The sequence below is a fragment of the Malania oleifera genome, chromosome 4 (genome assembly GCF_029873635.1).
Source record: "Malania oleifera isolate guangnan ecotype guangnan chromosome 4, ASM2987363v1, whole genome shotgun sequence".
In the NCBI taxonomy this organism is placed as follows: domain Eukaryota; kingdom Viridiplantae; phylum Streptophyta; class Magnoliopsida; order Santalales; family Ximeniaceae; genus Malania; species Malania oleifera.
The window spans coordinates 99,375,983-99,393,494 of NC_080420.1; the positions used below are offsets into that span (position 1 = coordinate 99,375,983).

Here is a 17,512-nt window from a genome sequence, read left to right on the forward strand (position 1 = left end):
ATTGGTTTCAATCATTTAAGCTCACATGAATCCAAATTTTTTTGGAAATATATCACCATTCAGGCATTACAAGGAGCATTGCTCAGCTGTGCATATACAGTGCTTGACTATGCGCAAACTGGTTTAATTGCGGCAGTATTCTTCTTCAAAGTGAGTACAGTTAACCATTTATGATACATCTTTTACAAACGAGCAATTATTAGGAAAAACATAATGCAACAGCTTCTTAATGATTAGGCGGACCTGGAATTGCTTTTGCTTTTGTTCATTATTTCTTGGTGTTATATTTTATCTGCTGTGCTCAACTTTGTTGAGAAGAAAGAAGGGAGAAAAAGAGATTCGAGTGAGATAACAATTATAGTTGTTTCGTGTCTCCATATCTATTGCTATTTGACTGATAATAATGCGACACACTGACACAGAAATGGGCAGAGTTCTTTCTTGCAAGCATGAAAAAAAAAAAAAAAAACAAATCAAAGCATGTATTACTATTTTGGTCTTAGATTTCTTCATGTTAATTTTTTTTTTTAATTTTTTAGTATGTAAATATATTAATGCATCAGCTGATAGTGGTACAATTTAAAATTTATAATTAAATGGAAATCGATATTTTGTCTATATATCAGTGGAAAATGAATGGCATAATAATTTGTATCCCATTGTTATGCTAATGTTTCAGCACATACATACATAATTCTCTCTAAAGGTGGAAGACTCACCCTCATCAAAACACTCTCTCCAAGCTCCCAATTTACTTCATGTTCCTCTTTCCTATTCCTTGCCCTGCGGCCAAAAGATTAGAAGACATTTAAAGAATATTTCTGTAAGGAAGCACTAGGGACACTCCGTATAGTTAAATAGGATGTTCTTTAGCAACCAATTCCATGAGGTGGCTTGGATCTCAAATCTCTCATGCTTTTCAATAAGGCCCTCTTTGGTAAATGGTTTTGGTGATTCGTGGGTGAGAGGGAGTTGCTATGGATAAAGATTACTGCCTTAAAGTATTACCTCAATCACAATAGGCGGGCATCCGTAGAGCCTAGGCAGTCCTATGGGTAAGTGTTTGGAGGTCGATTAGGAAAGGGTGGGAGGATTTTCTCACACTCATTCACTTCATGTTGGAAATGAGGACTATATATTTTTTGGCTTGATAGCTAGTGTGGCTCATCCCCTAGTAGTTCCCAATTTCCTGCTATTTTCAATCTTGTCTGCAGCAAAGATGCTTTGATGAGTATGTATGTGGACTACCCCATCAATGGGACTATTTGCAACATCCTCTTTTTAAGAATGCCCATGACTGGGAGCTTACTGCTTTTGCTGATTTTTATGGTTGTTTATACAGAATGTCCCCACTAGACCAATCTGGATGCGCCTTTATGGAAGCTTAACAAAAATAACCATTTCACAGTCAGTTCCTTCTACAACCAGCTGGACAACTCCTCTGAGATCAAGTGTCATGGATGTGGAGATCTCAAAGGCCAAAATAAATCACCCTTGCCATGATTCAAGGTCTTAAATTTCGATTTCAACTCAAATTTTGAAGCTCCAAAAGTACAGAAATTTTGATGAAAATTTTGATTTTGATTTGAAAAAATGACGGAAATCAATAGTAAAGCATGGAATTCATAATGTTCAATGAACATTATCTTACAAATATGGTTGATACACGTTATATTACAACTTAGTACCGAATAGGATACTGAGGGAGGTGGGCTGCTCACCTTGTGTTCCTCAAAAGACATGTATTCGAAGTATTCCCGTTGACATTTGAGTAACCACCAAGGATCTAATGATATACGTATTAGGTTTGAGAACACCACCATCAGTACTTTCCAAACCAACCACAACGTCAGGGTGACTTTTGGAACCATCCCCATTACTTCCGCATAGTCGAATCCAGGTTAACTAACCTTCCCTCCAAGTTAGAATTATATACCAAAACCAAGTGTTAGAGCCGAAAAACTATAACCTTGACATCAGGCTTAATCTTCCCATGGAAAGTTTCGGAAAACTCTTGTGCAAAACAAAGTTTTTTTTTTGCTTGGGAAGCAAATTTGGGGAAGATCCTCACTCTTAATACCTTCAAAAAAGGGGTTTCGCTTTGGTTACTAGATGCCTTTTATGCAAAGAAGATGCTGAAACTGGAGACCACTTGCTGCTCCACTACCCTGGGATCAGAAATTTTTGGAATCTTGTCACTGCTCTCACGGGACAACATTGGGTCACTGCTGAAACCGTTGGAAAGAAAATCTGGGCTTGGAAAGGGCGAAAAGCACGCCTACTAACAGAGAAAGGAAAGAACCTTGTTCTTAATCTCCTATTTTTTGGATACGTGGGAGAGAGAAATGCTAGAGCTTTTGATAGAACAACTACTTTTCCCACAATCCTCAAAGATAGATGGTTTACAACTATTTCAAGTTGGTTTAGTGGGCAGCACTGCTGGACACACACAATTCTTGACTTCTTGGATACCCTATTTACACAGTTCATTCAACTCTTTTTGTTTCTCTTTTCGTTTCTTATACATGGTTGGCAGCCCCCTGATGACCTATTTCTGGAAAAAAAAAAAAAAAAAAAAAGAAAAAGAAAGAAAGCACATCCGTACATACATAAATTGATATGAATTCTTCGAAGAAGAAATCAGAAGTGGTGGGAATTACCTGTACAAGAGGAAACCCTCAACAGTCAACAAGGAACAAATTTCAAAGAATTTTATTGATATTTTTCATACTCTCTGTACACTTTCCTTCCTATTTGTTCATCCCTTGTCTTCCTTCCCTAGTAACTAAAAAAAAACAGAAAACTAAAAACAACAGATTATGTATATGACTCTCAGAACATTTCTGCCAAACCTGGTTCAAGTCAAAGAAACAGCATCCAAATGTGGTGCCAGGGCTGGATGCAGTATGCTCAAACCCCAGTATGGCATGGGAGCGTTACATACTGGGTATATTAACTTTTGTGTGCATGTGTGTGTATTGGGTTATTATTGAAGCTGGCAATCAGTTTCTTAGAACCTTATGACACAGTGGTTGTCCACAGGAGAGAAGGGAAGGAAAAGAAACAGAAAAGCATTTTGCATTAGAACATCATCATCATCATCATCAACATCAACAACAAAAACAACAACAAACCAAACCTTAGGTTGCACTAAGTGGGGTTGGCTACATGAATCCTTTTCCGTTAATTTACACGATCATGGGTAATTTTATCCAACAACTTTAGGGCTATTAAACTCTTATATCTCGTTCCAAGTTATTTTAGATCTACCCTTACCCTTTTTACTGCCTCTTAAAACAACTCGTTAACTTTTGTGTGCATGTGTGTGTATTGGGTTATTATTGAAGCCGACAATCAGTTTCTTAGAACCTTATGGCACTGTGGTTGTCCACAGGAGAGAAGGAAAGGAAAAGAAACAGAAAAGCATTTTGCATTAGAACATCATCATCATCATCAACAACAACAACAACAAACCAAACCTTAGATCGCACTAAGCGGGGTTGGCTACATGAATCCTTTTCTGTTAATTTTCACTATCATGGGTAATTTCCTCCAACAAATTTAGGGCTATTAAACTCTTATATCTCATTCCAAGTTCTTTTTGATCTACCCTTACCCTTTTTACTGCCCCTTAAAATAACTAGTTTACTCTTCCTCACTGACGCACTATTTGACTTACATTGCAGATGCTCAAACCATTTGATCCATCCCTCCATTATCTTCTATAGAAGCCATGACTAGCTTATTGTGTATATGTTCATTCCTTAATTTATCTTTTAACATTATGCCACTCATCCACTTAAATATTCTTATCTTGACAACTTCTACTTTTGGGTTTGTTTTTTATTAGTTGCCCAATATTTTGATCCATATAGCATAGCTGGTCTTGCAATTGTCTAGAACTTCCCTTTCAATTTTAAGGGTATTCTACGATCACAGAAAACACTTGAAGAACTTCTCCATTTTATCCAACCCGCTTTAACTCTAAGCATTATAGACCCAAGATACCGAAATCTTCTAGTTTTATTGACTTCTTGATCATTAGGTTTAACCTTTCCTCCAATACTCCTCCTACTATGATTGAAATTACATTCATATATTCTTTCTTACTTCTGCTTATCCTAAAACTTCTAGTTTGCTTCTCTCCATAATTTTGACTTGGATTCTACTCCACCCCTAATTTTATCAATCAAGACAATATCATCTGCCAAAAACACACACCATGGAACCTCATTTGGACTCCCTAGTAAGTTCATCCATCACTAGAGCAAAAGGATAGTGGCTTAAAGCAGATCCCTGTTATACGCCTATTGTTATGGGAAATTCCCTAGCCTCTTTGCTCATAGTCCTAAAGCTAGTCATTACTCCATTGTACATATCATTAATGACATTAGTATACGTATTAAATACACCCTTTTTCCTAAAATCCACCATAGAACTTTCCTCGATACCCTATCATAGGCTTTCTCTAGTTAATAAAAACCATATGCAAGTCCCTTTTCTTTTCCCTAAACTTTTTCATTAATATTCTTAAATGATTTATAACTTTTGTTGTAGATCTGCCAAACATAAAACCAAATGGATTTTCTAAGACCTTCATTTCTAACCTTAATCTTTGTTCAAATACTCTTTCCACAATTTCATTGCATGACTCATAAGTTTAATTTCACGATAATTATTACAATTTTGAATATTTCCTTTATTTTTTGTATATAGGTATTAAAATGCTTTTCCTCCATTTGTCTAGCATTTTCTTAGTTTTTATAATTGTGTTAAATAAAATAATTAACCATGTAATTCCTTTTGTTAACTTCATTGACTATAATTTTGATGAATAAATCTTATATTTTTAGCCTTTTCGTCATTTGTTAATTCTAAGTTTAAGCCTTTTACTTGGTTTTCTTTAACAGCTTACTAAAGTAATTTCATCATCTTTCTTTTATGTCTTCTTCCTCAACCAAGACAATATCATATTCACTTTTTTTTGCATTTTAAATTGCCTAAATCCTTGCTCTGTCTTTCTTTAGCTCTAGCAAGTTTAAATATTCTCTTTCCCCTTCACTTGTATCTAATCTAGTATATAAACTATTATATGATCTATGTTTAGCTTCACTAACGACCTTTTTTGCATCTTTTCTCACTTTTTTATACTTTTCAAACTTTTCCATGTTTCTACATTTTTTGGATGTTTTATACTAGATTCTTTTTGTCTTAATAGTTTTTTGAACATCTTGATCCCATCACTAACTTTCTTTACTATTTGAGAATCTTCTTCTTGATTCTTCTACAACCTCTTTCATGATCTTTTTAATAGAGCTTGCTATCCTACTACAAAGAGGGTTTGTGTCTACACCGTCCTCTATTGTCCAATCATCATCTTGGATTATTTTATCTTTACATTTTATTATATTTTTTCCTTTAGGTTCCATCACCTAGTTCTCTTGCACTAATTTATATTATCCTTTCTCTTCCATTTTTTAATACATATATCTAACACTAAAACTTTATGTTATGCAGTTAAGTTTTCACCTAGGATAATTTACAATCCTTACATGATAAACGATCTACCCTCCTAGTTAAGAAAAAATCTATTTAACTTTTATTTTGTCCACTCTTAAATGTTATTAAGTGTTCTCTCTCCTTAAACCAAGTATTCATTGTAATAAAATCACATGACATGACAATATCTAAGATCATATTCCCATACTAATTTTTATCTCCATATTCATGTTCTCTATGTATCCTCTCACAACCTTTATTATCCTTTTGAGTGAATCCATTCAAATAAGCTCCTATGAATATTTTTTTTGTCCTAATATCCTTTGTCTCTTAAGGTTTTTTACTATGCCAATTTGAGCAGCATAAGCACTAATGACATTTATTATCTTTTGACCTAAGACCATCTTGATTTTTATGATTATATCCCCTACTCTTTTGATATCTACAGCATTATCTTTTAAGTTTTTTGATTTATACATCATTATCTTCCTCTCGAGGAAAAGCATTTTATTGATCACCAGTTTGTGAATATGTTGATAGTGTTTGAAAATATGATTGAAATTAGAAACTAGCATAGTAACATCCTAATAATTGGACATGATTTGTAATGACTCTTCATATTTTATTATGCGATTTCTTCCTGCCCCATCCCCCCTTCTGTTTAGTTATATATATATATATTCAAATAATAGTGTCTTTGTGAATTTATGATAGATGATGGAGTGGTGGTACCAATCTGCTGAGGAAAGAATGTCGGCTCCGACTGTTTACCCCCCACCTCCTCCTCCTCCAGCCCCGAAGGTGAGTCAAGAATTTGTTGTCCAATTGATTTCTCCCTCTGTGTGTGTGTTTGTGTGTGTTTGCTCCTGTGGGTAGCAAAAATGGGTGGTGTGTGCTGTAAGAGAAATGGAGAATCGAAGATGTAACTTCTTTTTGTCACAAAAGTTTCCGATTTGTTTATTTACTGCTAAGTAACACACTCATACAATTAATCTAGGTCTGTGTATGGACACTGAGACATGGCTTGGATGTGTCCAAGGTTTCTCTTTTCCATGGGAAGAAAAATCTTCACCAAGGGCACCAAGGGGGTGCAACCTCATACACATGCAGAACTTGCAGCAAAATAATACCAATAAAATCGATGGCATCCTAGACATTGATAAAATGTTGCTTTTCAAACCCTGAAATAAAAGAAAAAATGCAAAGCAAAAACAAAGCAAAAGTTTTAAGCCATGTCCTTTGCAGTGGAGGTTTCTACCCTTACAAAAGCCTTACAATTTCTTTCCCTTTAGACCACCAAAAAAATGGTCTCAGGAATTAACTCCATAACATGCCTCTCTTTGTCCTTGTGAATGCCTCCTCCAAACCCCCCTGTGAACAGAACCCATTGCAATCCACTGACACTCCAAAAAATTTTGGTCCATTTTCAACTAATGAGCTAATGAGATGCAGTCTCAACTCCTGTCCTGTGGAGATAACATCTATTACCACGATGATACCCCTCTTTTGCAAGTTTTCTTCAAGCATCAGAATCCATTACCAACTAGCTTCCCAAGCTATAAAAGCTATTATAGTGGGGCATTTTTCTTTCTAATAGCTTTCCAGGGAAAATCACTCCTCTCTCCTAGGCTACTGCTTCTATTACTGTTTGAACCTTTCCACCTCGCACCATCCTCCCTTTGCACCATTAAATTTCTCATAAAATCTGTCAAAAAAATTTGCAAGAACATCTAGCTCTCCATCATATGCTCTTCTTAGGAGAGATACATCTTGAGAAATCCATCTAGGACCTAATGGGGGCATCTCTACATCTAGCCAATAGAAACAGGTGGGGAATCGACTCTTTAGAGACAAATCACAACACCAGCTGTCATGCCAAAAAAGAATGTTCTCAAAGCTAACTTGCTCCATTGCCTCAACATACTTCCTTCAAAGATATTCCTTTTCCTTCATACATCCCCAAATCCATTAGCTAGAGAAGTCCTATTAAAATTAATTAAGATCTTCAATCCGAAATCTCCTCTGCAAAGAAGTGTTGCTGATTTTAAATTATATTTTAAAATTTAGACACTTACTAAATGCTTTTGGGCACTTGATATACATATATATATATATATATATATATATATATATATATATATATATTTTTTTTTGAGGTACTCCCGAGAATAGATCTAGTGGAGATGGGGTGGGGGTCTGTAGCTCAGAGGATTAGAGCATGTGGCTATGAACCACGGTGTGGGGTTTTGAATCCCTCCTTGTCCACAATTGGCTTAAAGGGGAAGGACCTTTCCCTTTAGGTAGAACAAGTAAGGCCATTCCATTTCCCATTTCGACAGAAGACGAGACTTAAGTTCCATAGTTTCTGCTAGCATAGAAAATGCTTTATTTGAAGATGGTGATGGTGCAAATCCATTTTGTGCTTTTAACCCAACCCATTTCACATGACTTAAAGAGTCATGATGATATTATTGAGGAATGTTTGTGCCGGAATATTTTTGCTTCTCACTTCAGGCAATTAGCAATAATTTTTTTTGTGGGGCGTTTTGTTTCCATTTGAAGAAAGGAAGAATCCCAAAAACTGATCTTCTTGGCAACATGAAATTGAACAAAATTTTGCAAAGAAATAGCTCACTTGTTTCTCAAGAAGAGATGGGAAATATGCTCAATATCAATTGATTGGACAGTTGACCCAACTCCTTATTGTTTGAAGAAACCCTCTACTTCAATTGGTATTTTTTCAATAAAAGCCAACATTATAGAATAATTTTTTTGTTTTGTTTGATTTAGATCAAGAACAAAAGAAATGTGGATATGGCCTATGACCTCTTGTTTCTAGGTGCTCATTTTGTATGGGATTTTAGTTTAATGTTTCTATTCAATAAATGTGGTTATTGACAAGAACTTATTGAATCCATCATTTAGGATCATAACAAATTAAAAGTTGCTCTTGCTACTCAGCCTAGAGCCCCAAGCATTATACAAGGTCGTGTTGTAGGAGTATCTCATTACCTTTTGGGTGGAATTGCCACAACATGGGCATTCTTCTTAGCAAGAATTATTCTAGTAGGATAATGGCTAGGAGGATTTAAAAATCATTATGGCGTTAAGATTTCCAAGGTTTAGACAAGGCTTAGCCTAGGACCCCACTAGTTGTATTTGGTTTGGTATGGTTACAACACATGACTTTGAGAGTCTTGATGATATTACTGAGTAATGTCTTTGATAGAATATTTTTGCTTCTTGCTTCGGGAAATTAGAGAATACTAAGGGGTACGAGGAAACTCTCTCTAATGAACTTGGCTAAATAGCCTTGTAACTTCAGGAGAAGGGGTGCCTTCTTATAAAGGGGGTTGCAGTGACCATGCTCAGGCAATTGTTTACCAAAACATAGGTCTTCACAAAGTCGTAAGACCATGTATGGGGGCTGAGAGCTGCCCAGTGCTAGAAGGTCAAAGAAGTTGGTGACTTGATGACAAGGGAGCCGGTCGAAGCTCTAGTGAACAGTGGCTGTAACTATAACAGTCTGAGGTGTTTTATTTTTATCGTAGCTGGGACAATCATAGGTTTCTCCCTGATTCATTCTTCAATGAATTTTTCAATGAATTATTGAAAGCAAAAAGAAGTTCATCGAAATTCAAGATTTAATAGGAATATAGCCTACAAATTCACCAATTATGAGTTGGGAGTTTTAACATTCAGCCATGGATGCTTAGTGGGGATCCTTGTACATGGTAAATCACTGAATTTTCCAATTGCAATGGATAAATCAATGCAATTTAGGAGGAATCAATGGAAATCGACAACAAAATTATAGCTAATTGCTTGAAGTAAGAAGTAAAAAGATGAAGAAGTTCTGCAATAATATCATCATGACTCTCGAAGTCATGTGTTGTAGCATGATAAGTAGTGGGGTCCTAGGCTAAGGCTTGTCTAAACCTTGGAAATCTTAGTGCCATAATGTGATGGTATTGATACTTCTCAAAGGTGTTCTAATTGCTCTTAGTTCTTACTTGATATTCCCTGCAAATGCTTTACACCCAATCATTTTGGATAATGCTTGCGTCCTCTATATCACCATGACTACTAGCACAAAGTTAGCCGATCCTTATTCTGCAAAAACGTGTCTTTCATCATTAATATGCTTGTTTACAGTAATTGTGGCTTTTCGAGAGAATCAATGACTGCATTTTTGATGCACTGCTGTATCATTTAAAACCCAATCTTCACTTCCACCAATATTTTCAATGGGACTAGGACTGCCCATTGATTTTATTAGCCCACACCTGTGCTTAAACTTCATGTTGGGATCAAAACGCTATGCATGGATGGTATGAACTGCAGGGGGTTAAACTTTAACTCCATTTCTTCCATTTTCATTCAATAATTCACCCATGGTTGAGATGGGATATGCCTGCTTAAAGGAAATTAACAAACGATAAATTTAGGAAGGGGGTCGAACAAGTTATCGAAAGTTGTGAGCTGAAATGCCTTTTGGTTCTCCCCGAAAATTACCTACTTTTTTTTAACCAATTTAAAAGAACAAATTATAGCAATTTTCATTAGGCTTGGCGGATGTCTAAAAAAGTTTAATGTACGTAAGGGGGGGAAAGCTCTCCCTTCTTGGTTTTTCTGGATCCTCCGAAACCACTTGAAAAAAAGGAAATATTGTTTGTCTAGAAAAGGAAACCTATAATTTTCATCCAAAGACCTCTTTTCTTTTGTTCTACATCCCTATCTTGAAATAATTAATTGAGTTCGTACAGACATTTAGGATGTCGCTAACTAGATAGATTTTGTGGCTATATTTTCTATTACTCCACCCACCTCATAAAGTATTTGACTTGGTTTAACGATAGCTATCAATATTTTGGAGATCCTTTCCCTGAACCTCTGGCATTAACTAGTGAATGACTATTTTCACTAATAGCATTTAATTAGCTAGGCTTTTGTTATTTTATTTCTATTTGATTTCTGATTGTGTTTGTTAAAGCCTTGGCATATAGTTTCATAAGACACTATGATTTTCCTGATCTAAATCAAGCAAATTTTACATCATGAAGATTTTATCCAACGTGTTCTATTTTATACGAGTGCGAGAAGAACCCAACTTGATATTCTTAAAATAAAAAAAAGGTCATCTTACTCAAAACCTCAATTATGACATTCCTTCTTAACCTGAAATGGCCGGGAGAGCAATTTTTTTTTTTCTTTCTTTTGGATACTTCCGAATTCAATAGAAAAGAAGGAATAGTGTGTATTTTTGTTGGGAATTTCTTAGAAAAAATCATCTCATCTTCCTTTGATTCATTGGTAGAAATATTTTCATTCCTTGTCCACCCTTTGCCTATATTAGAATAATGATATCTGTTATTTGATTTGATTAAATAGAAACTCTATTATAGCCATTGTTGTATATTTAATGTATTCTACAGATAGAGAAATATAAAGAGTCGAGCATGGTAAAATAAGAAGTTGAAAGATTTTGTTTCAATTGTTCATTTGAAAATTTCCCGGAAAAGCTAATCATTGGTTCTTCTTTCCATTAGAACAATAAGGCTGTTATGCTCATTACTAGTTGAAGAGTCGGACCTGTTGTTAGGAATAGTGAATTACCATTTCTAGTAATAGCATTTAACCAACCAGGCGACCATATGCTTCAACCCACATTGACTGTCAGACCATTCATTGAAGATAATGGTGGTCAATGGGGTTTAGATACAATACATTTAGATAATGGTAATTACAAAGTAGATCCACAATAGCATCTGACTTAAAATTGTAATCATCAATTATGCTACAGTTACAGTAAAAGATATAATCTGCTGAGAATTTAAATGGAAAAAAAATAAGCATAAGGAAAAAACTACATGTATTTGTCGCGCCTCCTTGTTCATTTGTCCTACCTGTGTCTTGTATCTGTATCCTTGCTTTACAAATTTATCGCAAAACTTTGGCAGATATCACTTAGCAATTTCGGCTCTTCTTCTTATTTTGAAAGGGAAATAACAGCTCAAGTTGATTTTTGGGTAAATTGAAACAAAGCTAGGTGTTTGTTTCTACGTCGCAACAGACAATGATTATACATTATCAACTCTAATCCATCTTTCATACAGGTTGCTAAAGAGGGTGTTCCACTGCCACCGGATAGAACAATTTGCCCTTTGTGCTCACAGAAGCGTGCAAATCCATCCGTGGTTGAAGCTTCTGGGTTTGTCTTCTGCTATGCTTGCGTATTTAAGTATGTTTCTCAGGTGAGGCCTCTGGGCAGTTATTACTTGATTAATAACTGTAAAAATAGATGTATGGCAATACACTTCTTTTTAGGTATGTTTTATTTTTTTTTTTGGGGTAGGGGGGAGGAGGGTGTTGGGGAATTAATAGAAGGGCCTGCTCCATGATTTTTTGCCTTCACAGGCACTCAAAAAGTGTTTTACACGATTGATGCTTTATTTCCAATTTTATTTTAATTTGTTCTACTTCAATACGTAGGTGTATTTTGCTCGCTGACTGAATTGCACAAGTATCATAGGCAGTAATAATAGGTCTATAGGCATCCCACATCATAGAAGACACACTTCATCTGCATTTGGATATACAATTTCATTAAAGCTACATTTGGTTGTGGTATGCCTTCTACGAGCAGATTAGATATAATAGGTTAGTTGCAATTAGTTATAAACAAGGAATAATTATTCCTAAATTTCACCATGGGGTTGCCTGTTCCTTTCTTATCATATGTTACATGAAATAATAAGGAGTTTATGAGAATAACTACCATCTCTATTTCTAAATTTCTCATTGTATTCCGTCACATTCCAAGGAATAACTATTCCACAAACCAAACATAACCTAAGTGTCTCGTACACGCGAAAAATTTAATTTGGAACAATTACAACAACAACAACAAAACCAAGCCTTAGTCCCACTAGGTGGGGTCAACTATATGAATCTTTTTCCGCCAATTTATGTGATATTTGGTAAGGATTCATATCATAGTGATCTGATAAATTTTACGCTGACTGTCAGCTACCTAACGCAACCCTCCTCCTTTACCCGGGCTTGGGATTGACTATGTGTGAAAAAAAATTAGGACATTAAGTGCATCACAGGCGGAGTTTAATTAGGAACAGTTAATTCTCCAAATTAATTTTAAATTTTTATTCTAAAGGTTTTTTTCATGATCAAAGTAACTTCTTGGAATAGTTTTCCCATATTGTATGTTTTGTTCTCTTACATCATTCTGTATTCACTTTTCAAAAAATGATGCTACGTTTGGTCCACATGCTTTTTGGAATAGAATGAAAATTTGGATGGTGAACACCAAAAAAAAAAAAAAAAAAAAAAAGGTTGTGTTTGGGATCATGTATTTCAAGTCTTGGATTTTGATTTGAGTGGAATTGGATGAAATTCAACATTATTTCATATTGCATATTATCCAAATCCACACAAATCTAATCGAAGGTCCCAAATGAAGGCTTCCAAACATGGTTTAAGTGATGAATACAATTTCATTCTGTTGGATTTCATTCCAATCCCATGTACCAAATGTGCAGTAAATGTGTTTTTTTATCCATCACCTCATGAAAAAAAAAAAAAAGACTATTTTTTTATCTGTTGGGTGAACCTTTGATTCATACATTTATTTTCACTTTAAACATTATTCCTTCAAAAAGAATATGCAAGAATACATGAAGCTCAAAATATAATCTTTATTACTACGATTGCAGTATTTTTTTGTCAAGCTTTTTATTTATATTTTTTGGGGTAAGTGTTAATGCTTTGCCATCCTGTGGGATAATGTAAAATCAGCAGAGGCACTGGTCTGTGCAGGTTTAAAGGAAGCAGTTAATTTCACTGCATATTTGAACCCTTTAGTGGGAATCATTTCCTTTACATCTTTATGTTTCTGCATTGAGCATTTCAATTTTCTCTTGATTTCTTGGTATTTATGCCCTACCTGTGTATCAATGACAACCATTCTTGCTTAATTTTGTCTGGCCTTTTCTATATTCTCATGGCAACAGTATAAGCGCTGCCCAGTTACGCTGATGCCAGCAACTGTCGACCAGATTAGGAGACTTTTTCATGACATATAGAAAGCATTGTTAGAGATTGTAGTGGATAAAGTAATTTGCAATTCTGAAGCTTGTGAGAGTTGAGTAAAATGCACTTCAAAGAAGCTGGGGGGACGACAGAGGTATCACAAACTGAACAGGATCATGTGGGGGCATTTGCATCCTTGAATTAGTGCTTTTTAGTTCTTTAGATGTTACCTTTTATTTATTTTTTGCCTTCATCTCGAAGCACATGGTGAACCGCTCTGTCATTAGATATAGTTCTGCCAAAACAACAGTTGTATACATTGAGAAATTGCTGTAATGCTGTATAATTATTTGATTGTTGTACTCAAATCAAATACTTCAGGATGAAAGAGCAGGTCAAGCTTTTGTTAATGTTTAAGTATATGGAAATCGATATTTCTGTAGTTGATGTAATAAAGATCAGATCAGCCTTCCTGAAATTATGTAATCAACTCTGGGATTTTTAATGAGAGAAGGTTGCTTTAGTGCCGCATCTGGTGCATGATTTTATGTGTTCTTGCAGATTGTAAGTAATAGGTGAAGATTGAATTCAAGGAGAATTCGACTTCTCATGGTGTTGCCACACTACAGCCCATGGTGCCTCTGCTCATGAGACTGCATTGGCAGTTCAAGCCATTGTTATAGGGTTGAAGAGTTTCCCCCCTGTAAAATTTGGTAACTAAGAGACCGGTGGTTCTGTTGGGCTTGAGGGTAGCCTGAAGAACCACCCTGAATACAATATTGCTGATGGCTTTTTAACAAAACACTCCAGTGTTCTCTTCTCTTGCCTGGCGCCATTGAGAGGGAACGGTGAGATGTGGGTTGCAGTTGTTGGAAATTATTAAAAATAAAATCATGTTATTTTGTTTATCTTTAATATCTAATAATATAAAGGGTGTACTCCCTTTGGTGTCTTCTCTCATAAATGTCAAATTTATTGTTATAACTACCAATAATTATTCCAAAATACTCTTTTAATCATCCATAATTATCTCAAAATAAGTTCTCTAATGGTGTTTTTTTTTTCAAAAATGTCAAATTTATTCCTATAATTGCTAATGATTATTTTAAAATACTTCTCAAAATACCCTTGTAATTATGGTAAAATTATTTGTATAACTACTTATAATTATTTCAAAATATCCTTATAATAATATATAATTATTCTAAAATGACCGTTCACTATTTAATTATATGTTATTTTCTTTATAATTCTTAAAATTTAAAAAAAAAAAAATAAAAAAATAGAGAGCCATGAAACATGCAGCAGGTCTTAAAAAAGGCCAAGAGGTGTGTCCAAATGTCAAGAGGCTCAAATTAAAGGTTGTTAATCAGCGCCAAAAGGTATCTATTTTAGTTGACCAATTGTGCTAGCATTAAGGAATGGCAAAACATTTAGAACTTCAATGGCAGGAAATTTAGAATTTCATAGTTTCTCGTCTCGTTCAACGAATCCTATCAAACTATTAAGGAATGGCAACAAATTTAGAACTTCAATGGCAGGAAATTTAGAATTTCATAGTTTCTCGTCTCCTTCAACGAATACTATCAAATAGTAAATTGGTTATAACCATCTTGTATTTTCTCGCTGTTCAAACAAGCCACTAGAACATCAACGATTGTTGATGATGGGAGTGAATAAACTCTTTTTTAGAAAGCAACTCTTTTGGTGACAAATTTATAATCACTCACAAATTTTTGTTCAAACAATAAGGTTTTGGATAATAAATAAAATTTTATTATTACCAGTAATGTCTAGAAGCCAAACTAGGATCATGATCACACGAAAAAAACACATTGATATTCTTCTCGGATTCAGAAATGTGAAAGAAACTACAAAAATAGAAGGGGAAAATTTCTCTCCCAAACCTTTTTATACTTCCGCAAATAGCTAAGCCTCAGCAACTCCTCTGTCCAGAGCTCTGTCCAACCTGATCTCAAATGGAGTAGAATTCCATTTTACTTTCGTATCCTGCAAGTCCAAAACCCTTCCTCAGTATCCACCATTTACACTACCAAACATGAACTCTTTTAAGAATCTCACTTTATATTAGTACTACCTCTGTGCATCTGGGTGATGCATTTGATAGTCCCTTGCAAGAAGAGCCTGAGTCTGAATCCAAGGCCTGTCCAGTATGACTCCAGTAGCTCCCAACAGTTCCAATAATTGGCATGTCATCAGGATGCCGTCTCGGCGATTTTCTCGGTGATGAAGCTCGAGAAACCTGTTTAAGTTCTTCTACAGTCAGTGCTCCCAAAATTGGTCTATCTCCTTGGACAATTGATGAATTTGCTGATCTCTCAGCTGGTGGCGAGTTTCCAGCCCAAGCGGTGCTAGTTTTTGCATTAGGTGTGGTTCCTGGTTTAACCAACCAGCTTGAAAGGCTTGCATCCACTGCAACTTCTCTGCCCAAATGCTTAGGATTCAACTTTGAATGGCAAATGGATGTATCGAAACCTTGCTCTAGATTCATGTTATCCTTTGCTTGATTCTTACATAGTGGGGTGACTCCAGCTTTGAACTCATTCCATTGAGATAAATTTTCAACTGGGTTCAAGGCTGAATGCACATGTTGGCTTCTGTTCCTAGCAATTTGGTTCAGCATAATTGTCTTCTTCTCCCGCTCCTGCGAACCGCGATTTGGCATAGGACTATTGACCTCCACATCATCCATTTCAGTTGGAAAAACTTGTGCTCTAGATTCTATTGATATGGAGAACAATGACCCAGAAGTTTCTTCTTGAACCAACTTTTGTTCATCATCATCATCATCATCGTAAAAATCGCTTCCTTCAGAATTTAGGCCTTCATACTCGTCGTCGCTATTTGAGCAATTCTGATATCTATAATTTGGAGGATAGGATGGTGTGTTTTTGAGAAGGCATTGGGGTTCTCTTGATGTTTCTTTTCCCTTTCTTGCCTCTTCCTCGGCATTGGTTTCTTGGGAATTTTTAAGAACATGTAGAGGGCAAATCTCCTCGTAGGTCTCCACATTCAAATCAAAGGTAACTTTCTTTCTGCTACTGCACTTCGATCGCTCCTCAAGCTTTTCTCTACACAACCAAGAAAATTTAAAACAGGAAAAGCCCAAAATGAAAAAGTGAAAAAATTAAAGAAAACCCACGAATGGGATGAACCAGAACAATATCTAAAGAATAAAAACAAGGATCAAGCTTCTAAGAAAGGGTTTCTCACTTCGATTCTTGAATTGGGTTGATGGGTTTTTCAATGTTTTCTTGATTTGAAGAGGAAGTGGCTTGCGGAGCTTCATTGCCTTGAACATGTCCCCGCAACAAAATCTCACGCCTGAACTATTAAAACATAAAAAAGAACAGTGAAATTCAAAAACACTGGTTCATGTTTGAGAGATTTGGAATTTCGACTTGGGATTTGAATTTGTGTAGATTTGTACTCAATGAAATTCAAAATTATATTAAAATTTGAAGAAATTCAAAAAAATTCAAATCGGAAACTTGAAATCCGTGATTGTTATACAAAATTTGTTGAAAGGATTAATGTTTGAAACAGAGAATACCTGCTCTGCTTCGGGGATTATGTTTGCTAATTTTCTGCAATGGCGGTGCTTACAAGTTCCGAAACAGGCGAAAAAGCAACCCATCATGGCTCACTTTCTCTTGTTTTGATCTTTTTCTAGAAGACGGAGACTGGTTTACAGAGACAACTCTTCATGAGAGAGAGAGAGAGAGAGAGAGAGAGAGAGAGAGAGAGAGAGAGAGAGAGCAGGGAAAACGGTCGTGAAGGAAAAAGAACTGCTATTCGAAAATGCGACCGTTGGAGATTTAAGGTGTAGACACGTGGCCGAATGCTCTATTTTCCTGGTTTAAAACTGAGATTCATTGAATCAAAATAGATACCGGGGAAAATGTATATTATTATATGATGATAAAAAAAATGAAATACAGTTGGA

The 17,512-nt window shown here is 35.5% G+C and overlaps 2 protein-coding genes across 4 annotated transcripts in view; one reads left to right on the forward strand and one right to left on the reverse strand.

The window, feature by feature from the left end:
* Positions 1–14,073, forward strand: part of LOC131153541 (peroxisome biogenesis protein 12) — a 41,155-nt gene extending 27,082 nt beyond the window's left edge. Inside the window, exons 7-10 of one of the 3 annotated variants that reach the window (XM_058105906.1) lie at positions 64–150; positions 6,214–6,300; positions 11,616–11,753; positions 13,527–14,073. In XM_058105906.1, the coding sequence (XP_057961889.1) occupies positions 64–150; positions 6,214–6,300; positions 11,616–11,753; positions 13,527–13,598 (384 nt within the window). In that variant the 3' untranslated portion in view covers positions 13,599–14,073. Of the gene's footprint in view, positions 1–63; positions 151–6,213; positions 6,301–11,615; positions 11,986–13,526 lie in introns of those variants that run through there. The other 2 variants (XM_058105904.1, XM_058105907.1) reach the window with 2 other exon arrangements.
* Positions 14,074–15,298: 1,225 nt separating this feature from the next.
* LOC131153542 (uncharacterized) lies at positions 15,299–17,294 on the reverse strand. The gene is made up of 4 exons (XM_058105908.1): positions 17,119–17,294; positions 16,780–16,870; positions 15,644–16,637; positions 15,299–15,555 (listed from the first exon to the last, which is right to left on the reverse strand). Exons 1-4 carry the CDS (start codon positions 17,204–17,206, stop codon positions 15,475–15,477), a joined length of 1,254 nt encoding a protein of 417 aa, XP_057961891.1. The 5' UTR covers positions 17,207–17,294; the 3' UTR covers positions 15,299–15,474.
* Positions 17,295–17,512: the final 218 nt, after the last annotated feature.

What these genes read in the sequence shown, in the direction of transcription:
- LOC131153542 (XM_058105908.1), bottom strand. Translation starts at nt 17,206, where the DNA reads ATGATGGGTTGCTTTTTCGCCTGTTTCGGAACTTGTAAGCACCGCCAT. An exon ending in AATCCCCGAAGCAGAGCAGG is followed by an intron (nt 16,871 to 17,118) that starts TATTCTCTGTTT and finishes TTTTGTTGCGGG; the next exon opens with GACATGTTCAAGGCAATGAA. An exon ending in AACCCAATTCAAGAATCGAA is followed by an intron (nt 16,638 to 16,779) that starts GTGAGAAACCCT and finishes TTGGTTGTGTAG; the next exon opens with AGAAAAGCTTGAGGAGCGAT.